A 25,592-nucleotide genomic window follows, 5' to 3' on the forward strand; every position below is an offset into this window, starting at 1 on the left:
CTGACAGTGCAGCACTCCCTCAGTGCTGACCCTCCAACAGTGCTGCACTCCCTCAGTACTGACCCTCCGACAGTGCGGCACTCCCTCATTACTGACCCTCCGACAGTGCGGCACTCCCTCAGTACTGACCCTCCGACAATGCTGCACTCCCTCAGTACTGACCCTCCGACAGTGCTGCACTCCCTCAGTACTGACCCTCCGACAGTGCTGCACTCCCTCAGTACAGGCAGCATAATCCTGCTGATGATGGAAATGTGAAATAAAGACGGAAGATGCTGGAATAACTCAGCAGATCTGGCAGCGTGTGTGGAGAGTGGAGCCAGGTTAACGTTTCGAGTCCGTATGAACCCCCATCAGAAAATGCCTGGGGATGTCTGTCTGGACTTGTCACTGTGCAGGTCCCAAACCCACCAGTTTCAGAGTCACGTTTACGAGAGAGAGAGAGGGACAGTAAAACCCAGTGAGATAGAGACCAAAATGTTGTAAAGATAACCCCCTCAAAGTTAAGGGATGGATTCTTTTGAGGTTTGCAGTCAGTGTGTAAATACTCACAGCCTATCAGAAGGTAAACGTAAATGAACTACCTCATCTTGTATAATCTCCACATTTGATGCAATAAACTTTCACAGTCCTGGAAATGGACCTCACTCTGATTTTCTGTTTTCCGATCTTGGACGTGACCAGTACCTGGCTCTGTGCTGCACCTACATTTTGTGATAGTTTGTTTAAACCACACACTGAGAAACGTGCACAATCCTTCGGTGCACTGTACTTCCTGGAACCCCGATTCGTGTGTAAACAAGAGGGGCTGGAGGAGGTTGCAGAGATAGGGAGGGTTGTAGGGGCTGGAGGAGGTTACAGAGATAGGAAGGGTTGTAGGGGCTGGAGGAGGTTACAGAGATAGGGAGGGTTGTAGGGGCTGGAGGAGGTTACAGAGATAGGGAGGGTTGTAGGGGGCTGGAGGAGGTTACAGAGTTAGGGAGGGTTGTAGGGGCTGGAGGAGGTTACAGAGATAGGGAGGGTTGTAGGGCCTGGAGAAGGTTACAGAGACAGGGAGGGTTTGTAGGGGCTGGAGGAGGTTTTCAGAGACAGGGAGGGTTTGTAGGGGCTGGAGGAGGTTTCCGAGATAGGGAGGGTTGTAGGGGCTGGAGGAGGTTACAGAGACAGGGATGGTTGTTGGGGTTGGAGAAGGTTACAGAGACAGGGAGGGTTTATAGGGGCTGGAGGAGGGTTACTGAGACAGAGAGACTTTGTAGGGGCTGGAGGAGGTTACCGAGATAGTGAGGGTTGTAGGATCTGGAGGAGGTTACAGAGATAGGGAGGGTTGTAGGATCTGGAGGAGGTTGCTGAGATAGGGAGGGTTGTAGGATCTGGAGGAGGTTATAGAGATAGGGAGAGTTGTAGGGACAGGAGGAGGCTTCAGAGATAGGGGGTGTTGTAGGGGCTGGAGGAGACTTCAGAGATAGCGGGGGTTGTAGCGGCTGGAAGAGGTTTTAGAGATAGTGGGTGTTGTAGGGGCTGGAGGTGGTTGTAGAGATAGGGAGAGTTGTAGGTCCTGGATGTGACAGAGAGACTGCCCGGTGAGCGATTGGGATGGCTGGTGGTGGGGGGAATGAGAGAGCGAGATATAAACAGAGAATCAGTTTCATGGAGCAGATGAGATAGGGGAGAGACACAGGTGAAGTGGAGACCTGGTCATGGCCCAGCACTTGTGGTTTCAGCACAGTTTGTGGAGACAGGAACTGAGCACGTCTCTCACTGAGTGGTTTAACCAGTAGGTCAGACGAGGAGAAAGGTCAAAGTTGAACGAAGCACTGCTCACAGACATGGCAGGAATTGATCCGAGCGGGGATTGTATCCTGGACTCTATATGGTCCAGGAGGGGTCAGTTTGCTCAAGGTGTTAGGATCTAGAGATAGTTTAATGTATATTTTTCCCTATTTGTGGGTTAAAAGATGAAACCTGTGGCCCAGTTTCATTTTTCAGTGGAGATTGCATCTCTAAGCTCTGTTTGTATACCTGCATTACTAATGAGGTTTTACGACACTTGAAGGGAAGGTCTCACTAGCACAAGGTAGAAAAAAAAACTGTGCTGTTACCTAGCAACAGGAGTCCAGTTAGAAACATAGAAAAGTCAGAAAAAAACCCACCCGCCATCAATTAAAAGGTCACTTAAGCCGTTAAAATCCGATTCCGCGTTGCCTGAGTGCGATTTTGCCCTTGTCGCATGGGCAAAACGGGCAGGTGGGCAGCCGACAATTTCAAAACCCTCCTCCACGGGTGGGATAAAAAGGGTCAGCAGCATTGCCAGCGCGAGTCGTGAGGAGTTCAGGAGATCGTTTGCTGTTGGTGTGTTTTTGGTACTTGGTAGCTTCATCTCCATTCGGGGCTTCATTCTGAGCATTTCCAGGCTTCATTTCAGGCCTCATTGGTGTCTCCAAGGACCCCGGAGGTTTCAGACCGTGTGGGACCCTTCCAGTTACCAGACAGCCTTCCATCACCCTGGGAATGGGGCTTGTGGTCTCCGCTGGGCGCACCCCGCCTGAGGAGGGAGAGAGGGGAAGAAGGGAGAGGAGGCCGGGTATCCCAATGCAGCTTCCAGGGGAGGGTACCTGTGGGGAGGAGAGGCGCTGGCACAAGGGGAGCAGGGCCAGCTGGTAGTCTAAGGCGGAAGGGTCCGCAGAGAGCGCTGCTATCCTGCTGCCAGAGTTTCCAGGCGGCGATGCAGCTACCTCAATATGTCCGAGGTGCAGTGCCGAAGGAGGCTTCATCTCTCCAGGGAGACAGAGACCCCCATTTGGACAGATGAGTGGGCCTGGGATCAGCTCTGACTGTGTGGGTGGACACCCAATGCCAGTGGCTCTGAAGGTCACAGAGGAGCCCGCAGAGATGTCAGACAGCTTGTGCGCCAACGCGAGGTCGTTCTGGACCTCCCGGCTCACCATTGATGGACGGGCACCTCACTGGGATACTGTGTGCCTCATCCATCTCCCACACGGGCACTGACCACCTGAGGTCAGTGCCTGTGTTGAGGTCTTGCAGGTCCGAGCGCAACCCCAGGAACCCCTGATTCTGTCGCTGGAGCTGCCTCTCCATGTGAGTGGCCGCTCTCTCAATGGAGGAGTCAGGACGCTCGGCCGTGAGGGTCAACGCAGTGATCATGCTTCACATGGACTCCTCCACAGCAGAGAGTCTGGCACTCAGACCCACACGGATCTCCACCAGATCCTCCCAGACATACCACTGGACATCCTGCATCTACCGCCTGACGGACAACTCCAGAGGCTCATCATCTGGTTTCGACCCAGCATGGTCCTGGTCTCCAGCAGCCCTCCGACTGCCGGCGCCCAGCACACACTCTCTGCCTCCGCCTGCCCCTCAAGCGAGTGCACTCAAGACGAGGTCTTGGAGATTGGAGGTTGGAAACCCTCGGATGCTGTGTTGGTGGAGGGAGTGAAAGTTTGTGGATGGGGTGCCAATCAAGCGGGGCTGCTTTGTCCTGGACGGTGTCGAGCTTCTTGAGTGTTGTGGGAGCTGCACTCATTCAGGCAAGTGGGGAGTATCCCATCACACTCCTGACTTGTGCCTTGTAGATGGTGGACAGGCTTTGGGGAGACAGGAGGTGAGTTACTCTCCACAGGATTCCCAACACCTGAACTGCGTTTGTAGCCACAGTATTTACATGGTTAGTCCAGTTCAGTGAGGAGGAGTTGAGGAGGTGAGGAGTTGAGGAGGTGAGGAGGAGTTGAGGAGGAGTTGAGGGGGTGATGAGGAGTTGAGGAGGTGAGGAGTTGAGGAGGTGAGGAGGAGTTGAGGAGGTGAGGAGGAGTTGAGGAGGTGAGGAGGAGTTGTGGAGGAGTTGAGGAGGTGAGGAGGTGAGGAGGAGTTGTGGAGGAGTTGAAGAGGTGAGCAGGAGTTGAGGAGGTGAGGAGGAGTTGAGGAGGTGAGGAGGAGTTGAGTGCATTTCAAGAAATGACCTGGTTATAGAGCGAGTGGTTAGCACGATCACCCCTTAACACATGAGCATAGGCTACCCATAGGCTGTATCCATTCGACTGTGGTTATCCTGTAGGAAGGTGCTGATATTCCACGTCTTTGGGAACATGGTGTCTGTGACCACCTCGATGCAATGGTGTACATCAGGCTGTGTTATCTCAGGTGAGCTCTCCACAAACTGCCTGGAATGAGCCAGAGTCTTCCTCTGCACTGAGTCTCACTCAGTGAGGTCGGTAAATGCCTGACCTGTCTCTCGGGGCAGGAGAAGATCATCGGACCCTCTGCTGGAAATCTTGGGGTTCAGAGCCGTGGCCGAATGGAAGAGACATCAGGCTGGAGGGGCTGAATGGCCTCCTCCTGTTCCTCTCTCCACATGATCTGAAGATACCCCAATGCATCGATCTCTCCCCTGGTCTCTGTCGCGGACGGGCAGAGGGTTGCTAACAGAACTGTACCTGTGAGATACTCATAGACATGGGGCGCTCCATAACAGTCCAAAGGACATTCTCTGTACAGGGCGGAGTGCTGAGAGATCCTTCATATCGGAAAAATGGAGCCAGTTTGCAGGGAATAACCTTATCCAGTTTCAAAGACAGAATCCGTGCTTCACCTGGAGGTGAACAGAAATGGAAGCAAAAAATGATAGTGTCCAAAACACACGTAATGGTGAGAAGGTGGGATTGAGGGATATGGAGAGAAGGTGGGATTGAGGGATACGGGGAGATGCTGGGATTGAGGGATATGGAGAGAAGGTGGGATTGAGGGATTTGGAGAGAAGGTGGGATTAAGGGATATGGAGAGAAGGTGGGATTGAGGGATATGGAGAGATGGTGGGATTGAGGGATACGGGGAGAAGGTGGTATTGAGGGATATGGGGAGAAGGTGGGATTGTGGGATATGGGGAGAAGGTGGGATTGAGGGGCGTTGGGAGAAGGTGGGATTGAGGGGCGTGGGGAGAAGGTGAGATTAAGGGGCGTGGGGAGAAGGTGGGATTGAGGGATATGGGGAGAAGGTGGGATTGAGGGATACGGGGAGAAGGTGGGATTGAGGGATATGGAGAGAAGGTGGGATTGAGGGATATGGGCAGAAGGTGGGATTGAGGGATATGGGGAGAAGGTGGGATTGAGGGATACTGGGAGATGCTGGGATTGAGGGATGTGTCGTAAGGTGGGAATGAAGGATATGAGGAGCAGGTGGGATTGAGGATCATGGGGAGAAAGTGGGAGTTGGGGAAATCATAGGAAGGTGGGTTTAATGCGTTGGATGTGCTGAGTGTTGATGGAGCTTTACTCCTTATCACTGTCCTGTACCTGCCCTGGCAATGTTCGGACACTAGAGGGAGATCAAAACTGCTCCTGATCACTGTCCAGTGATCCCTGGGTTAGAGAGAGAGAGGAAATCAGCCAGGGTTCCTGCTCCCGATCACTGTCCAGTGATCCCTGGGTTAGAGAGAGAGAGGAAATCAGCCAGGGTTCCTGCTCCTGATCACTGTCCAGTGATGTCTGGGTTAGAGAGAGAGAGGGGAAATCAGCCAGGGTTCCTGCTCCTGATCACTGTCCAGTGATGTCTGGGTTAGAGAGAGAGGGGAAATCAGCCAGGGTTCCTGCTCCTGATCACTGTCCAGTGACCCCTCGGTTAGAGAGAGAGAGAGGGGAAATCAGCCAAGGTTCCTGCTCCCGATCACTGTCCAGTGATACCTGGGTTAGAAAGAGAGAGGGGAAATCAGCCAGGGTTCCTGCTCGTGATCACTGCCCAGTGATCCCTGGGTTAGAGAGAGAGAGGGGAAATCAGCCAGGTTTCCAACTCCTGATCACTGTCCAGTGATCCCTGGGTTAGAGAGAGAGAGGGGAAATCAGCCAGGGTTCCTGCTCCTGATCACTGTCCAGTGATCCCTGGGTTAGAGATAGAGAGGAGAAATCAGCCAGGGTTCCTGCTCCTGATCATTATCCAGTGATATCTGGGATAAGAAGAGAGCGGGAATTCAGCCAGAGATCCTGCTCCTGATCACTGTCTAGTGATACCTGGGTTAGAGAGAGAGGAAATCAGCTACCGTTCCTGCTCCTGATCACTGTCCAGTGATGTCTGGGTTAGTGAGAGAGGGGAAATAAGCCAGGGTTCCTGCTCCTGATCACTGTCCAGTGATCCCTGGGTTAGAGAGAGAGAGGGGAAATCAGCCAGGGTTCCTGCTCCTGATCACTGACCAGTGATCCCTGGGTTAGAGAGAGAGGGGAAATCAGCCAGGTCTCCTGCTCCTGATCACTGTCCAGTGGTCAGTAGGTTAGAGAGAGAGAGTGTAAATCAGCCAGGGTTACTGCTCCCCATCACTGTAATGTGATCCCTGGGCTAGAGAGAGATAGAGAGAGAGGAGCTATCAGCCAGGACCCCTGCTCCTTATCACTGTCCAGTGAATCCCCGGGTTAGAGCAAGTGGGGAAATCAGCCAGGGTTCCTGCTCCTGATCACTGTCCAGTGATCCCTGGGTTAGAGAGAGAGAGGGGAAATCAGCCAGGGTTCCTGCTCCTGATCACTGTCCAGTGGTCAGTAGGTTAGAGAGAGAGAGTGTAAATCAGCCAGGGTTACTGCTCCCCATCACTGTAATGTGATCCCTGGGCTAGAGAGAGATAGAGAGAGAGGAGCTATCAGCCAGGACCCCTGCTCCTTATCACTGTCCAGTGAATCCCCGGGTTAGAGCAAGTGGGGAAATCAGCCAGGGTTCCTGCTCCTGATCACTGTCCAATGAGCCCTGGGCTAGAGAGAGAGATGTGAAACCAGCCAGTGCTCCTGCTACTTATCACTGTTTAATGAACACTGGGTTGGATAGAAAGGGGAAATAAGCCAGGGTACCTGCTCCTGATCACTGTCCAGTGATCCCTAGTTGGAGGGAGTGGGGAAATCAGCCAGGGTTCCTGCTCCTGATCACTGTCCAGTGATCCCTGGTTAGAGAGAGAGGGGAAATCAGCCAGGGCTCCTGCTCCTGATCACTGTCCAGTGGTCCCTGGGTTAGAGAGAGAGAGGGGAAATCAACCAGGGTTCCTGCTCCCGATGACTGTCCAGTGATGTCTGGGTTAGAGAGACAGAGGGGAAATCAGCCAGGGTTCCTGCTCCTGATCACTGTCCAGTGATCCCTGGGTTAGAGAGAGAGAGGGGAAATCAGCCAGGGTTCCTGCTCCTGATCAGTGACCAGTGATGTCTGGCACAGAGTGACAGAGACAGAGACAGAGACAGAGACAGAGACAGAGAGAGGAAATCAGCCAGCGTTCCTGCTCTTGAACACTGTGTAATGGGTTAGAGAGAGACGGGAAATCAGCCAGGCTTCCTTTTCCTGATCAATGACCAGTGATCTCTGGGTTAGAGAGAGAGGGGAAATCAGCCAGGGTTCCTGCTCCTTATCCCTGTCCAGTGATCCCTGGGTTAGAGAGAGAGAGGTGAAATCAGCCAGGGTTCCTGCTCCTGATCACTGTCCATTGGTTCCTGTGTTAGATGGAGTTGGGAAATCAGCCAGGGATCTTGCTGCCGATCACTGTCCAATGATGTTAGAATCAGAGTGAGAGAGAGAGAGTGAGAGAGAGTGAGTTAGATAGAGTGAGTGAGTGAGTGAGTGAAAGAGAGAAAATGAGAGAGAGTGAGTGAGAGAGAATGAAAGAGAGGAAATCAGCCAGGGTTCCTGCTCCTGATCACTGTCCAGTGGTCCCTGGGTTAGAGAGAGAGGGGAAATCAGCCAGGGTTCCTGCTCCTTATCACTGTCCAGTGATCCCTGGGTTAGAGAGCGAGGGGAAATCAGCCAGGGTTCCTGCTCCTTATCACTGTCCAGTGATCCCTGATTAGAGACATAGGGGAAATCAGCCAGGGTTCCTGCTCCTGATCACTGTCCTGTGATCCCTGGGTTAGACAGAGAGAGGGTAAATCAGCCAGGGTTCCTGCTCCTGATCACTGTCCAGTGATCCCTGGGTTAGAGAGAGAGAGGGTAAATCAACCAGGGTTCCTGCTCCTGATCACTGTCCAGTGATCCCTGGGTTAGACAGAGAGAGGTTAAATCAGCCAGGGTTCCTGCTCCTGATCACTGTCCATTGATCCCGGGTTTAGAGTCAGAGGGTAAATCAGCCATTCTTCCTGCTCCTGATCACTGTCCAGTGATCCCTGGGTTAGACAGAGAGAGGGTAAATCAGCCAGGGTTCCTGCTCCTGATCACTGTCCATTGATCGCGGGTTTAGAGTCAGAGGGTAAATCAGCCATTCTTCCTGCTCCTGATTACTGTCCAGTGATCCCGGGTTTAGAGTCAGAGGGTAAATCAGCCAGAGTTCCTGCTCCTGAGCACTGTCCAGTGATCCCTGTGTTAGAGAGAGAGGGGAAATCAGCCAGGGTTCCTGCTCCTGATCACTGTGCAGTGATCCCTGGGTTAGAGAGAGAGAGTGGAAATCAGCCAGGGTTCCTGCTCCTGATCACTGTCCAGTGATCCCTGGGTTAGAGAGAGAGAGGGGAAATCAGCCAGGGTTCCTGCTCCTGATCACTGTCCAGTGATCCCTGGGTTAGAGAGAGAGAGAGAGGAAATCAGCCAGGATCCTGCTCCTGATCACTGTCCAGTGATCCCTGGGTTAGAGAGAGAGGGGTGAAATCAGCCAGGGTTCCTGCTCCTGATCACTGTCCAGTGATCCCTTGGTTAGATGGAGATGTGAAATCAACCAGGGTTCCTGCTCCTGATCACTGTCCAGTGATCCCTGGGTTAGATGGAGATGTGAAATCAACCAGGGCCCCCGCTCCTTATCACTGTCCAGTGATCCCTGGGTTAGAGAGAGAGAGGTGAAATCAGCCAGGGTTCCTGCTCCTGATCACTGTCCAGTGATTCCAGGTTAGAGAGAGGGTGGAAATCAGCCAGGGTTCCTGCTCCTGATCACTGTCCATTGGTTCCTGTGTTAGATGGAGTTGGGAAATCAGCCAGGGATCTTGCTGCCGATCACTGTCCAATGATGTTGGAATCAGAGTGAGAGAGAGAGAGTGAGTGAGAGAGAGTGAGTGAGAGAGAATCAGTGAGAGAGAGTGAGTGAGAGAGAATGAGTGAGAGAGAGTGAGTGAGAGAGAGTGAGTGAGTGAGTGTAAGAGAGAAAATGAGAGAGAGAGTGAGTGAGAGAGAGTGAGAGAGTGGATATCAGCCAGGGTTCCTGCTCCTGATCACTGTCCAGTGGACCCTGGGATAGAGAGAGAGGGGAAATCAGCCAGGGTTCCTGCTCCTGATCACTGTCCAGTGGACCCTGGGATAGAGAGAGAGGGGAAATCAGCCAGGGTTCCTGCTCCTGATCACTGTCCAGTGGAACATGGGTTCGAGAGAGAGGGGAAATTAGTCAGGTTTCCTGCTCCAGATCACTGTCAAGTGATGTCTAGTTCAGGGAGAGAGAAAGAGAGAGAAAGGGTAATCAGCCAGGGTTCCTGCTCCTGATCACTGTGTAGTGATCACTGGGTTAGAGTGAGATGGGAAATCAGCCTGGATTCCTTTTCCTGATCACTGTCCAGTGATCCCGGGTTTAGAGTCAGAGGGTAAATCAGCCAGGGTTCCTGTTCCTGATCACTGCCCAGTGATCCCTGTGTTAGAAAGAGAGGGGAAATCAGCCAGAGTTCCTGCTCCTGATCACTGTGCAGTGATCTTTGGGTTAGAGAGAGAGAGGGGAAATCAGCCAGGGTTCCTGCTCCTGATCACTGTCCAGTGACCCCTGGGTTAGAGAGAGAGTGGAAATCAGCCAGGGTTCCTGCTCCTGATCACTGTCCAGTGATCCCTGGGTTAGAGAGAGAGGGGTGAAATCAGCCAGGGTTCCTGCTCCTGATCACTGTCCAGTGATCCCTTGGTTAGATGGAGATGTGAAATCAACCAGGGTTCCTGCTCCTGATCACTGTCCAGTGATCCCTGGGTTAGATGGAGATGTGAAATCAACCAGAGCCCCCGCTCCTTATCACTGTCCAGTGATCCCTGGGTTAGAGAGAGAGAGGTGAAATCAGCCAGGGTTCCTGCTCCTGATCACTGTCCAGTGATTCCAGGTTAGAGAGAGGGTGGAAATCAGCCAGGGTTCCTGCTCCTGATCACTGTCCATTGGTTCCTGTGTTAGATGGAGTTGGGAAATCAGCCAGGGATCTTGCTGCCGATCACTGTCCAATGATGTTGGAATCAGAGTGAGAGAGAGAGAGTGAGTGAGAGAGAGTGAGTGAGAGAGAGTGAGTGAGAGAGAATCAGTGAGAGAGAGTGATTGAGAGAGAATGAGTGAGAGAGAGTGAGTGAGAGAGAGTGAGTGAGTGAGTGTAAGAGAGAAAATGAGAGAGAGAGTGAGTGAGAGAGAGTGAGAGAGAGGAAATCAGCCAGGGTTCCTGCTCCTGATCACTGTCCAGTGGTCACAGGGTTAGAGAGAGAGAGAGGAAATCAGCCAGGGTTCCTGCTCCAGATCACTGCGCAGTGATCCCTGGGTTAGAGAGAGAGAGGAAATCAGCCATGGTTCCTACTCCTGATCACTGCGCAGTGATCCCTGGGTTAGGGAGAGAGAGGGGAAATCACCCAGGGTTCCTGCTCCTGATCCACTGTGTAGTGATCCCTGGGTTTGAGTGAGATGGGAAATCAGCCTGGATTCCTTTTCCTGATCACTGTCCTGTCATCCTGGGGTTAGAGACAGAGGGGAAATCAGCCAGGGTTCCTGCTCCTGATCACAGCCCGTTGATCTCCCATTCCTCAATTTCCTCACCCCTGGAACCATTCTCTGAATCTTTTCTGCCCTCTCGCTGAAGCCTTTTTCATCCTCCCTGAAGTGTGATGCCTGGAACTGGACACAATTCTCTTGTTGAGGCTGAGCCAGTGTTTTATACACGTTTAACATAACCTCCCTGCCCTTGTAATCTATACCCCTATTAATAAAGCACAGGATACTGTCTGCTTTATTACCCACTCACTCACCCTGACCCCCTTTAGAATTGTACCCTTTATTTGATATTGTCTCTCCAAATTCTTCCTCCCACAATGAACCACTTCACTCTCTACGTTAACCTGCAATTGCCATCTGCCTGCCCACTTCACCAGTTCCACGTATAGAGTGTGCACAGCAAGATTCCAATAAGTTACAATGATCAGAGATATTTGGATAGTTGCTCGTTAGTTTTTATTGACATATTGCTTGTGAAAAGGATAGAGCACAAATTATTTTAATTTGAGGTCAACATTGTTAATTCAACATTTAAAACACTGTCAATCTATCAAACATGACCTTAATATACAGTTTGCACAGATAGGAAGAGGAGGAGGCCATTCAGCCCCTCAGACCTGATCGTTTGCCATGTGGGGTACATGGTTAGGGAGCGTGAGTGCAGAGTATTGATCATTAGGCGGGTAAGGGTTGATGGTGTGCGAGGTTGGGGAGGGGTTGAGTGTGTGAGGGGAGGGAGGGGGGTTGAGGGTCGCGGAGGTGGGGAGGGATTGAGGGTGTGTGAGGGGAGGGATGGGGGTTGAGGGTTGGGGAGGTGGGGTGGGGTTGAGGGGATGGATTGGGGTTGATGGTTGGGGAGGTGGGGAGGGGTTGAGGGTGTGTGAGGGGAGGGATGGGGGTTGAGGGTCGTGGAGGTGGGGAGGGATTGAGGGTGTGTGAGGAGAGGGATGGGGTTTGAGCGTTGGGGAGGTGCGGAGTGGTTGAGGGGGGGGATGGGGGTTGAGGGTTGGGGAGGTGGGGAAGGGTTGGGGTGTGTGAGGGGAGGGATGGGGGTTGAGGGCTGGGGAGGTGGGAAGGGGTTGAGGGTGTGTGAGGGGAGGGATTGGGGTTGAGGGTTGGGGAGGTGGGGAGGGGATGGATGGGGGTTGAGGGTTGGGGTGGAGGGGAGGGGTGAGGGTGTGTGAGGGGAGGGATGGGGGTTGAGCGTTGGGGCGGTGGGGAGAGGTTGAGGGTATGTGAGGGGAGGGATGGGGATTGAGGGTTAGGGAGATGGGGAGGGGTTGTGGGGAGGGATGGGGGTTGAGGGTTGGGGAGGTGGGGAGGGGTTGAGGGTGTGTGAGGGGAGGGATGGGGGTTGAGGGTTGGGGAGGTGGGGAGGGGTTGAGGGTGTGTGAGGGGCGAGATGGGGGTTGAGGGTTGGGGAGGTGGGGAGGGATTGAGGGTGTGTGAGGGGAGGGATGGGGCTTGAGGGTTGGGGAGGTGGGGAGGGTTTGATGGTGTGTGAGGGGAGTGATGGGGGTTCAGGTTTGGGGAGATGGGGAGGGGTTGAGGGTGTGTGAGGGGAGGGATGGGGGTTCAGGTTTGGGGAGATGGGGAGGGGTTGAGGGTGTGTGAGGGGAGGGATGGGGGTTAAGGTTTGGGGAGTTGGGGAGGTGTTGAGGGTGTTTGAGGGGTATTGGATGGGGGTTGAGGGTTGGGGAGATGCTGGGAAATTGGAATATATTCCTGGGAGAAGCCCTTGTAGAGAAATGCACCTAACCCCCCCAGAGTGACCAAGATCCCCAAGGCGATCAGAAACCAGACCCACCAGGGTAGGGTCTCCCGGTAAACTCTCAGACAGTCACTACCGTCCCTCTCCAGCCCCACCTCATCTCCCTCGTAGCCCCCCGAGCGGAGGGTGAAGTTGCAGTTTCCCCCTGAGCCCTCGGCCTTTACAATCTCAAATTTCTCATAGGGAGGGATTAAGATCTCATCTTCCTCCTTAAAGAACGAGTAATTGGGGATCTTGACACCGTAAGCCGTGTTTAGCACAAAGAAAGTCCTGTTTCCAAATCCCTCGGCAACTCTTCTGTTGAGGGAGGTGGAGGCGAATCTCCCAAACCTCATCTCCTGGCCCCGTCTCCCAGACATGGGAATGTTCAACCCGCGATAAGCGTGTAACTGTTTGGAATGATCTCTCAATGCCTGGAGAGCGATGGTTAGGAGATAGTGGAAACCCTTCAGTTTAAATTTGGAGTTGTATTCGTTGATATTTCCATATTCATGAACCTCATCGTTAAATGCCTTGTACAATGGTCCATCATGGGTGTACATAGTGACCACGATCATGTGCTCCTTAAGGAGACCGTGGGGAATGGTGCTCCCATTCCAAAACTTTCTTGCCAAATCCCAAACATTCATGAATGTCTTGTTTCTCTTCAGTTCTTCATTCAAACACTCGATCGCCAAGTTGTCCCAATCTTCACTCCGTGTGAACCAATACGCGGCCGAGTTCTCTTCCATATCCAGCCCATTGCCACCCGTGTGGATCCCACAGCTTTCCCCATCGCTGACCAGGGAGGTGACCAGCCGCTGTGCTGTGAATCAGAGAGAGAGAGTGAGACAAGTCCCAGTGATACAGTCTCTTCCACAACAACACAATGAGCCAACGCCTCACAGCAGTGACAGTTTGTATCAGAAACCCACCATGACACGGAAAGACAGAAGGGGATTTCAGGGAGAGATCGCTCAAAGAGAGAGAGAGAGAGAGATTGGAAAGGCAATCGGACAGGAGGGAAACAGGTGGAGAGGATTAGGGAGGGAATTCCAGAGCTCAGGGGACCCCAGGCAGCTGAAGGCTCGGCCGCCGATGGTGGAGCGATGGGAATGGGGGGATGGTCAAGTGGCCGGAATTGGAGGAGTGCAGAGATCTCAGAGGGTCGTAGGAGTGTTACAGAGATAGGGAGGGTTGTAAGGGCTGGAGGAGGTTACAGAGATAGGGAGGGTTGTAGGGGCTGGAGGAGGTTACAGAGATAGGGAGGGGCGTAGGGGCTGGAGGAGGTTACAGAGATAGGGAGGGTTGTAGGGGCTGGAGGAGGTTACAGAGATAGGGAGAATTGTACAGTCTGGTGGAGGTGTCAGATGTAGCAAGGGTTGTAGCGTCTGAAGGAAGGTTACAGAGATAGTGCATTGAAGTGCAGTGTTCACTGAATCCTGGCCCTTCTACAAGGAAGCACTCCCTCAGTACTGACCCTCCGACAGTGCTGCACTCCCTCAGTACTGACCTTCCGACAGTGCTGCACTCCCTCAGTACTGTCCCTCCGACCGTGCTGCAGTCCCTCAGTACTGACCCTCCGACCGTGCTGCACTCCCTCGGTACTGTCCCTCCGACAGTGCTGCACTCCCTCAGTACTGTCCCTCCGACAGTGCTGCACTCCCTCAGTACTGTCCCTCCGACAGTGCTGCACACCCTCAGTACTGACCTTCCGACAGTGCTGCACTCCCTCAGTACTGTCCCTCCGACAGTGCTGCACTCCCTCAGTACAGGCAGCATAATCCTGCTGATGATGGAAATGTGAAATAAAGACGGAAGATGCTGGAATAACTCAGCAGATCTGGCAGCGTGTGTGGAGAGTGGACCCGGGTTAACGTTTCGAGTCCGTATGAACCCCCATCAGAAAATGCCTGGGGATGTCTGTCTGGACTTGTCACTGTGCAGGTCCCAAACCCACCAGTTTCAGAGTCACGTTTACGAGAGAGAGAGAGGGACAGTAAAACCCAGTGAGATAGAGACCAAAATGTTGTAAAGATAACCACCTCAAAGTTAAGGGACGAATTCTTTTGAGGTTTGCAGTCAGTGTGTAAATACTCACAGCCTATCAGGAGGTTAACGTAAATGAACCACCTCATCTTGGGTAATCTCCACATTTGATGCATTAAACTTAGTCGTAGAAGGATTCACAGTCCTGGAAATGGACTTCACTCTGATCATTTCCGATCTTCTACGTGATCAGTACCTGGCTCTGAGCTGCACCTACATTTTATGATAGTTTGTTTAACCCACACAATGAGAAACCTGCACAATCCTTCGGTGCACTGTACTTCCTGGATCCCCGATTCGTGTGTAAACAAGAGGGGCTGGAGGAGGTTACAGAGATAGGGACAGTTGTAGGGGCTGGAGGAGGTTACAGAGATAGGGAGGGTTGTAGGGGCTGGAGGAGGTTACAGAGATAGGGAGGGTTGTAGGGGACTATGGGAGGTTACAGAGATAGGGAGGGGTGTAGGTGCTGGAGAAGGTAACAGAGATAGGGAGGGTTGTATGTGCTGGAGAAGGTTACAGAGATAGGGTGGGTTGTAGGTGCTGGAGAAGGTTACAGAGATAGGGAGGGTTGTATGTGCTGGAGAAGGTGACAGAGTTAGGGTGGGTTGTAGGTGCTGGAGAAGGTTACAGAGATAGGGAGGGTTGTAGGGGGCTGGAGCAGGTTACAGAGATAGGGAGGTTTGTAGTGGCTGGAGGATTTTACCGAGATAAGGAGGGTTGTAGGTGCTGGAGAAGGTTACAGAGATAGGGAGGGTTGTAGGGGCTGGAGGAGGTTACAGAGATAGGGAGGGTTGTAGGGGCTGGAGGAGGTTACAGAGATAGGGAGGGTTGGAGGGGGCTGGAGGAGGGTACAGAGATAGGGAGGGTTGCAGAGGGCTGGAGGAGGTTACAGAGATAGGGATGTTTGTAGGGGCTGGAGGAGGTTACAGAGATAGGGAGAATTGTACAGTCTGGTGGAGGTGTCAGATATAGCAAGGGTTGTAGCGTCTGAAGGAAGGTTACAGAGATAGTGCATTGCAGTGCAGTGTTCACTGATTCCTGGCCCTTCTACAAGGAAGCAGTCCCTCAGTACTGATCCTCCGACAGTGCTGCAGTCCCTCAGTACTGACTCTTCGGCCGTGCAGCACTCCCCCAGTACTGATACTCCGATAGTGCGGCACTCTCTCAGTACTAACTCTCCGACAGTGCTGCATTCCCTCAGCACTGACCATCCGACAGTGCTGCACTCCCTCAATACTGTCCCTCCAACAGTGCGGCTCTCCCTCTGTACCGTCCCTTCCACAGTCTTGCACTCCCTCAGTACTGACCCACCGACAGTGCTGCACTCCCTCAATACCGTCACTCCAACAGCGCTGTACTCCCTCAATACTTTTCCTCCCACAGCGCTGGACTCACTCAGTACCTTCCCCCCGACAGTGCTGCACTCCCTCAGTACCTTCCCTCCGACACTGCTGCACTCCCTCAGTACTGTCCCTCCGACTGTGCTGCACTCGCTCAGTACTTGCCCTCCGACTGTGCTGCACTCCCTCAGTACCGTAACTCCGACAGTGCTGCACTCCCTCAGTACTGTCCATCCGACTGAGCTGCACTCCCTCAGTACCGTCCCTCCGACAGTGCTGCACTCCCTCAGTACTGACCCTCTGACAGTGCGGCACTCCCTCAGTACTGACCCTCCGACAGTGCTGCCCTCCCTCAATACTGTCCATCCGATAGTGTTGCACTCCCTCAGTACTGTCCCTCCGACAGTGCTGCACTCCCTCAGTACTGTCCCTCCGACAGTGCTGCACCCCCTCAGTACTGTCCCTCCGACAGTGCTGCACTCCCTCAGTACTGACCCTCCGACAGTGCTGCACCCCCTCAGTACTGTCCCTCCGACAGTGCTGCACTCCCTCAGTACAGGCAGCATAATCCTGCTGATGATGGAAATGTGAAATAAAGACGGAAGATGCTGGAATAACTCAGCAGATCTGGCAGCGTGTGTGGAGAGTGGAGCCAGGTTAACGTTTCGAGTCCGTATGAACCCCCATCAGAAAATGCCTGGGGATGTCTGTCTGGACTTGTCACTGTGCAGGTCCCAAACCCACCAGTTTCAGAGTCACGTTTACGAGAGAGAGAGAGAGGGACAGTAAAACCCAGTGAGATAGAGACCAAAATGTTGTAAAGATAACCCCCTCAAAGTTAAGGGACGGATTCTTTTGAGGTTTGCAGTCAGTGTGTAAATACTCACAGCCTATCAGAAGGTAAATGTAAATGAACCACCTCATCTTGGGTAATCTCCACATTTGATGCAATAAACTTTCACAGTCCTGGAAATGGACCTCACTCTGATTTTCTCATTTCCGATCTTGGACGTGACCAGTACCTGGCTCTGAGCTGCACCTACATTTTGTGATAGTTTGTTTAACCCACACACTGAGAAACGTGCACAATCCTTCGGTGCACTGTACTTCCTTGAACCCCGATTCGTGTGTAAACAAGAGGGGCAGGAGGAGGTTACAGAGATAGGGAGGGTTGTAGGGACTGGAGGAAGGTTACAGAGATAGTGCATTGCAGTGCAGTGTCCACTGATTCCTGGCCCTTGTACAAGGAAGCACTCCCTCAGTACTGACCCTCCGAAAGTGCGGCACTCCCTCAGTACTGACCCTCCGACAGTGCGGCACTCCCTCAGTACTGACCCACTGACAGAGCTGCATTCCCTCAGTACTGACACTCTGACAGTGCGGCACTCCCTCAGTACTGACCCACTGACAGTGCAGCACTCCCCCAGTACTGACCCTCCGATAGTGCTGCACTCCCTCAGTACTGGCCCTCCGACAGTGCTGCACTTCCTCAATAATGTCAATCCGATAGTGCCTCACCCCCTCAGTACTGTCCCTCCGAAAGTGCTGCACTCCCTCAGTACTGATCCTCCGACAGTGCTGCACCCACTCAGTACTGTCCCTCCGACTGTGCTGCACTCCCTCAGTACTGACCCTCTGTCAGTGCGGCACTCCCTCAGTACTGTCCCTCCGACAGTGCTGCACACCCTCAGTACTGTCCCTCCGACATTGCGGCACTCCCTCAGTACTGACCCTCCGACAGTGCGGCAATCCCTCAGTACTGACCCTCCGACAGTGTTGCACTCCCTCAGCACTGACCCTCCGACAGTGCGGCACTCCCTCAGTACTGACCCTCCGACAGTGCTGCACTCCCTCAGTACAGGCAGCATAATCCTGCTGATGATGGAAATGTGAAATAAAGACGGAAGATGCTGGAATAACTCAGCAGATCTGGCAGCGTGTGTGGAGAGTGGAGCCAGGTTAACGTTTCAAGCCCGTATGAACCCCCATCAGAAAATGCCTGGGGATGTCTGTCTGGACTTGTCACTGTGCAGGTCCCGAACCCACCAGTTTCAGAGTCACGTTTACAAGAGAGAGAGAGGGACAGTAAAACCCAGTGAGATAGAGACCAAAATGTTGTAAAGATAACCACCTCAAAGTTAAGGGACGGATTCTTTTGATGTTTGCAGTCAGTGTGTAAATACTCACAGCCTATCAGGAGGTAAACGTAAATGAACCACCTCATCTTGGATAACCTCCACATTTGATGCAATAAACTTTCACATTCCTGGAAATGGACCTCACTCTGATTTTCTCATTTCCGATCTTGTACGTGACCAGTACCTGGCTCTGAGCTGCACCTACATTTTGTGATAGTTTGTTTAACCCACACACTGAGAAACGTGCAAAATCCTTTGGTGCAATGTACTTCCTGGAACCCCGATTCGTGTGTAAACAAGAGGGGCTGGAGGAGGTTACAGAGATAGGGAGTGTTGTAGGGGCTGGAGGAGGTTACAGAGATAGGGAGGGTTGTAGAGTCTGAAGGAAGGTTACAGAGATAGTGCATTGCAGTGCAGTGTCCACTTATTCCTGGCCCTTCTACAAGGAAGCAGTCCCTCAGTACTGACATTCCGACAGTGCGGCACTCCCTCAGTACTGAACCTCCGACAGTGCGGTGCTGCCTCAGTACTGACCTTCCGACAGTGCAGCACTCCCTCAGTGCTGACCCTCTGACAGTGGAGCGCTCCCTCAGTACTGACCCTCCGACATTGCGGCACTCCCTCAGTACTGACCCACTGACAGTGCAGCACTCCCTCAGTACTGACCCACCGCCAGTGCAGCACTCCCTCAGTACTGACCCACTGACAGTGCAGAACTCCCTCAGTACTGACCCACTGACAGTGCAGCACTCGCTCAGTACTGACCCTCCGACAGTGCGGCACTCCCTCAGTACTGACCCACTGACAGTGCAGCACTCCTTCAGTACTGACCCTCCGCCAGTGCAGCACTCCCTCAGTACTGACCCACTGAAAGTGCAGCACTCCCTCATTACTGACCCACTGACAGTGCAGCACTCCCTCAGTACTGACCCTCCGACAGTGCGGCGCTCCCTCAGTACTGACCCACCGAAAGTGCTGCTCTTCCTCAATACTGTCAATCCGACTGTGCAGCACTCCCTCAGTACTGTCCCTCCGACAGTGCAGCACTCCTTCAGTACTGTACCCCCGACAGTGCTGCACTCCCTCAGTACTGGCCCTCCGACAGTGCGGCACTCCCTCAGTACTGACCCTCCGACAGTGCGGCACTCCCTCAGTACTGACCCTCCGACAGTGCTGCACTTCCTCAGTACTGACCCTCCGACAGTGCTGCACTCCCTCAGTGCTGACCCTCCGACAGTGCTGCACTCCCTCAGTACTGACCCTCCGACAGTGCGGCACTCCCTCAGTACTGTCCCTCCGACAGTGCTGCACTCCCTCAGTACTGACCCTCCGACAGTGCGGCTCTCCCTCAGTACTGTCCCTCCGACAGTGCAGCACTCCCTCAGTACTGTCCCTCCGACAGTGCTGCACTCCCTCAGTACAGGCAGCATAATCCGGCTGATGATGGAAATGTGAAATAAAGACGGAAGATGCTGGAATAACTCAGCAGATCTGGCAGTGTGTGTGGAGAGTGGAGCCAGGTTAACGTTTCGAGTCCATATGAACCCCCATCAGAAAATGCCTGGGGATGGCTGTCTGGACTTGTCACTGTGCAGGTCCCAAACCCACCAGTTTCAGAGTCACGTTTACGAGAGAGAGAGAGAGGGACAGTAAAACCCAATGAGATAGAGACCAAAATGTTGTAAAGATAACCACCTCAAAGTTAAGGGACGGATTCTTTTGAGGTTTGCAGTCAGTGTGTAAATACTCACAGCCTATCAGGAGGTAAACGTAAATGAACTATCTCATCTTGTATAATCTCCACATTTGATGCAATAAACTTTCACAGTCCTGGAAATGGACCTCACTCTGATTTTCTCATTTCCGATCTTGGACGTGACCAGTACCTGGCTCTGAGCTGCACCTACATTTTGTGATAGTTTGTTTAACCCACAAACTGAGAAACGTGCACAATTTTTCAATGCACTGTACTTCCTGGAACCCCGATTCGTGTATAAACAAGAGGGGCTGGAGGAGGTTACAGAGATAGGGAGGGTTGTAGGGTCTGGAGGAAGGTTACAGAGATATTGCATTGCAGTGCAGTGTCCACTGATTCCTGGCCCTTCTAAAGGAAGCACTCCCTCAGTACTGACCCTCCGAAAGTGCGGCACTCCCTCAGTACTGACCCTCCGACAGTGCGGCACTCCCTCAGTACTGACCCACTGACAGAGCTGCATTCCCTCAGTACTGACACTCTGACAGTGCAGCACTCCCTCAGTACTGACCCTCTGACAGTGCGGCACTCCTCAGTACTTTCCGTCCGACAGTGCGGCACTCCCTCAATACTGACCCTCCGACAGTGCTGCACTCCCTCAATACTGTCCCGCCGACAGTGCTGCACTCCCTCAGTACTGTCCCTCCGACTGTGCTGCACTCCCTCAATACTGTCCCTCCGACAGTGCTGCACTCCCTCAGTACTGTCCCTCTGACAGTGCGGCACTCCCTCAATACTGTCCCTCCGACAGTGCTGCACTCCCTCAGTACTGTCCCTCTGAAAGTGCGGCACTCCCTCAGTACTGTCCCTCCGACAGTGCGGCACTCCCTCAGTACTGACCCTCTGACAGTGCGGCACTCCCTCAATTCTGTCCCTCCGACAGTGCTGCACTCCCTCAGTACTTTCCGTCCGACAGTGCGGCACTCCCTCAATACTGTCCCTCCGACAGTGCAGCACTCTCTCAGTACTGTCCCCCCGACAGTGCTGCACTCCCTCAGTACTGACCCTCCGACAGTGCAGCACTCCCTCAGTACTGACTCTCCGACAGTGCTTCACTCCCTCAGTACAGGCAGCATAATCCTGCTGATGATGGAAATGTGAAATAAAGACGGAAGATGCTGGAATAACTCAGCAGATCTGGCAGCGTGTGTGGAGAGTGGAGCCAGGTTAACGTTTCGAGTCCGTATGAACCCCCATCAGAAAATGCCTGGGGATGTCTGTCTGGACTTGTCACTGTGCAGGTCCCAAACCCACCAGTTTCAGAGTCACGTTTACGAGAGAGAGAGAGGGACAGTAAAACCCAGTGAGATAGACACCAAAATGTTTTAAAGATAACCCCCTCAAAGTTAAGGGACGGATTCTTTTGAGGTTTGCAGTCAGTGTGTAAATACTCACAGCCTATCAGGAGGTAAATGTAAATGAAACACCTCATCTTGGATAATCTCCACATTTGATGCATTAAACTTTCACATTCCTGGAAATGGACCTCACTCTGATTTTATCATTTCTGATCTTGTACGTGACCAGTACCTGGCTCTGAGCTGCACCTACATTCTGTGATAGTTTGTTTAACCCACACAATGAGAAACGTGCAACACCCTTCGGTGCACTGTACTTCCTGGAACCCCGATTCGTGGGTAAACAAGAGGTGCTGGAGGAGGTTACAGAGATAGGGAGGGTTGTAGGGGCTGGAGGAGGTTACAGAGATAGGAAGGTTTGTAGGGGCTGGAGGAGGTTACAGAGATAGGGAGGGTTATAGGGGCTGGAGGAGGTTACAGAGATAGGGAGGGTTGTAGGGGGCTGGAGGAGGTTACAGAGTTAGGGAGGGTTGTAGGGGCTGGAGGAGGTTACAGAGATAGGGAGGGTTGTAGGGGCTGGAGAAGGTTACAGAGACAGGGAGGGTTTGTAGGGGTTGGAGGAGGTTTACAGAGACAGGGAGGGTTTGTAGGGGCTGGAGGAGGTTTCCGAGATAGGGAGGGTTGTAGGGGCTGGAGGAGGTTACAGAGACAGGGATGGTTGTTGGGGTTGGAGAAGGTTACAGAGACAGGGAGGGTTTATAGGAGCTGGAGGAGGGTTACTGAGACAGAGAGACTTTGTAGGGTCTGGAGGAGGTTACCGAGATAGGTAGGGTTGTAGGATCTGGAGGAGGTTACAGAGATAGGGAGGGTTGTAGGATCTGGAGGAGGTTGCCGAGATAGGGAGGGTTGTAGGATCTGGAGGAGGTTATAGAGATAGGGAGAGTTGTAGGGACAGGAGGAGGTTTCAGAGATAGGGTGTGTTGTAGGGGCTGGAGGAGACTTCAGAGATAGCGGGGGTTGTAGCGGCTGGAAGAGGTTGTTGAGATACTGGGTGTTGTAAGGGCTGGAGTTAGTTGTAGAGATATGGAGGGTTGTAGGTCCTGGATGTGACAGAGAGATAGCCCGGTTGAGCGATTGGGATTGCTGGTGGTGGGGGGAATGAGAGAGCGAGATATAAACAGAGAATCAGTTTCATGGAGCAGATGAGATAGGGGAGAGACACAGGTGAAGTGGAGACCTGGTCATGGCCCAGCACTGGTGGTTTCAGCACAGTTTGTGGAGACAGGAACTGAGCACGTCTCTCACTGAGTGGTTTAACCAGGAGGTCAGACGAGGAGAAAGGTCAAAGTTGAACGAAGCATAGCTCACAGACATGGCAGGAATTGATCCGAGCGGGGATTGTATCCTGGACTCTATATGGTCCAGGAGGGGTCAGTTAGCTCAAGGTGTTAGGATCTAGAGATAGTTTAATGTATATTTTTCTCTATTTGTGGGTTAAAAGATGAAACCAGTGGCCCAGTTTCATTTTTCAGTGGAGATTGCATCTCTAAGCTCTGTTTGTATACCTGCATTACTAATGAGGTTTTACGACACTTGAAGGGAAGGTCTCACAAGCACAAGGTAGAAAAAAAAACTGTGCTGTTACCTAGCAACAGGAGTCCAGTTAGAAAGAGAGAAAAGTCAGAAAAAAACCCGCCCGCCATCAATTAAAAGGTCACTTAAGCCGTTAAAATCCGATTCCGCGTTGCCTGAGTGCGATTTTGCCCTTGTCGCATGGGCAAAACGGGCAGGTGGGCAGCCGACAATTTCAAAACCCTCCTCCACGGGTGGGATAAAAAGGGTCAGCAGCATTGCCAGCGCGAGTCGTGAGGAGTTCAGGAGATCGTTTGCTGTTGGTGTGTTTTTGGTACTTGGTAGCTTCATCTCCATTCGGGGTTTCATTCTGAGCATTTCCAGGCTTCATTTCAGGCCTCATTGGTGTCTCCAAGGGCCCCAGAATGATTCAGACCGTGTGGGACCCTTCCGGGTACCAGGCAGCCTTCCATCACCCTGGGAATGGGGATTGTGGTCTCCGCTGGGCGCACACCCCCTGAGGAGGGAGAGAGGGGCAGAAGGGAGAGGAGGCCGGATATCCCAATGCAGCTTCCAGGGGAGGGTACCTGTGGGGAGGAGAGGCGCTGGCACAAGGGGAGCAGGGCCAGCTGGTAGTCTAAGGCGGAAGGGTCCGCAGAGAGCACTGCTATCCTGCTGCCAGAGTTTACAGGCGGCGATGCAGCTACCTCAATATGTCCGAGGTGCAGTGCCGAAGGAGGCTTCGTCTCTCCAGGGAGACAGTGACCTCCATTTGGACAGATGAGTGGGACTGGGATCAGCTCTGACTGTGTGGGTGGACACCCAATGCCAGTGGCTCTGAAGGTCACAGAGGAGCCCGCAGAGATGTCAGACAGCTTGTGCACCAACGCGAGGTCGTTCTGCACCTCCCGGCTCACCATTGATGGACGGGCACCTCACTGGGATACTGGGTGCCTCATCCATCTCCCACACGGGCACTGACCACCTGAGGTCAGTGCCTGTGTTGAGGTCTTGCAGGTCCGAGCGCATCCCCAGGAACCCCTGATTCTGTCGCTGGAGCTGCCTCTCCATGTGAGTGGCCGCTCTCTCAATGGAGAGGTCAGGGCGCTCGGCCGTGAGGGTTAACGCAGTGATCATGCTCCACATGGACTCCACCACAGCAGAGAGCCTGGCACTCAGACCCACACGGATCTCCACCAGATCCTCCCGGACATCCCACTGCACATCCAGCATCTGCCGCCTAACGGACAACCCCAGAGGCTCATCATCTGGTTTCGACCCAGCATGGTCATGGTCTCCAGCAGCCCTCCGACTGCCGGCGCCCAGCGCACACTCTCTGCCTCCGCCTGCCCCCTCAAGCGAGTGCCCTCAAGACGAGGTCTTGGAGATTGGAGGTTGGAAACCCTCGGATGCTGGGTTGGTGGAGGGAGTGAATGTTTGTGGATGGGGTGCCCATCAAGCGGGGCTGCTTTGTCCTGGACGGTGTCGAGCTTCTTGAGTGTTGTGGGAGCTGCACTCATCCAGGCAAGTGGGGAGTATCCCATCACAATCCTGACTTGTGCCTTGTAGATGGTGGACAGGCTTTGGGGAGACAGGAGGTGAGTTACTGACCACAGGATTCCCCACCCCTGAACTGCGTTTGTAGCCCCAGTATTTACATGGCTAGTCCAGTTCAGTGAGGAGGAGTTGAGGAGGTGAGGAGGAGTTGAGGAGGTGAGGAGGAGTTGAGGGGCTGATGAGGAGTTGAGGAGGTGAAGAGGAGTTGAGGAGGTGAGGAGGAGTTGAGGAGGTGAGGAGGAGTTGAGGAGGTGAGGAGGATTTGAGTGCATTTCAAGCAATGACCTGTTTATAGAGCGAGTGGTTAGCACGATCACCCCTTAACACATGAGCATAGGCTACCCATAGGCTGTATCCATTCGACTGTGGTTATCCTGTAGGAAGGTGATGATATTCCACGTCTTTGGGAGCATGCTGTCTGTGACCACCTCGATGCAATGGTGTACATCAGGCTGTGTTATCTCAGGTGAGCTCTCCACAAACTGCCTGGAATGAGCCAGAGTCTTCCTCTGCACTGAGTCTCACTCAGTGAGGTCGGTAAATGCCTGACCTGTCTCTCGGGGCAGGAGAAGATCATCGGACCCTCTGCTGGAAATCTTGGGGTTAAGAGCCGTGGCCGAATGGAAGAGACATCTGGCTGGAGGGGCTGAATGGCCTCCTCCTGTTCCTCTCTCCACATGATCTGAAGTTACCCCAATGCATCGATCTCTCCCTTGGTCTCTGTCGCGGACGTGCGGAGGGTTGCTAACAGAACTGTACCTGTGAGATACTCATAGACATGGGGCACTCGATAACAGTCCAAATGACATTCTCTGTACAGGGCGGAGTGCTGAGAGATCCTTCATATCGGAAAAATGGAGCCAGTTTCCAGGGAATAACCTTATCCAGTTTCAAAGACAGAATCTGTGCTTCACCTGGAGGTGAACAGAAATGGAAGCAAAAAATGATAGTGTCCAAAACACACGTAATGGTGAGAAGGTGGGATTGAGGGATATGGAGAGAAGGAGGGATTGAGGGGCGTGGATGGGAAGTTGGGATTGAGGGATATGCGGAGAAGGTGGGATTGAGGGATACGGGGAGATGCTGGGATTGAGGGATATGGAGAGAAGGTGGGATCGAGAGATTTGGAGAGAAGGTGGGATTGAGGGATATGGAGAGAAGGTGGGATTGAGGGATATGGAGAGATGGTGGGATTGAGGGATACGGGGAGAAGGTGGTATGGAGGGATATGGGGAGAAGGTGGGATTGAGGGATATGGGGAGAAGGTGGGATTGAGGGGCGTTGGGAGAAGGTGGGATTGAGGGGCGTGGGGAGAAGGTGGGAATAAGGGGCGTGGGGCGAAGGTGGGATTGAGGGATATGGGGAGAAGGTGGGATTGAGGGATATGAGGAGAAGGTGAGATTGAGGGGCGTGGGGAGAAGGTGGGATTGAAGGATATGGGGAGAAGGTGGGATTGAGGGATATGGAGA

The 25,592-nt window shown here is 53.1% G+C and overlaps 1 protein-coding gene across 1 annotated transcript in view; it reads right to left on the minus strand.

Annotated features, from left to right (window-relative positions):
• The window catches only part of LOC144676440 (uncharacterized), a gene marked incomplete at both ends in the record, with an annotated part of 58,297 nt that extends 33,260 nt beyond the window's left edge, over positions 1–25,037 (minus strand). The window contains 3 exons of the mRNA XM_078536852.1: positions 12,337–13,242; positions 17,993–18,071; positions 24,883–25,037. Of these exons, the coding sequence (XP_078392978.1) occupies positions 12,337–13,242; positions 17,993–18,071; positions 24,883–25,037 (1,140 nt within the window). The remainder of the gene's footprint in view (positions 1–12,336; positions 13,243–17,992; positions 18,072–24,882) is intronic.
• Positions 25,038–25,592: the final 555 nt, after the last annotated feature.

The sequence above is a fragment of the Cetorhinus maximus genome, unplaced genomic scaffold (genome assembly GCF_964194155.1).
Source record: "Cetorhinus maximus unplaced genomic scaffold, sCetMax3.hap1.1 HAP1_SCAFFOLD_1605, whole genome shotgun sequence".
Taxonomy (NCBI): domain Eukaryota; kingdom Metazoa; phylum Chordata; class Chondrichthyes; order Lamniformes; family Cetorhinidae; genus Cetorhinus; species Cetorhinus maximus.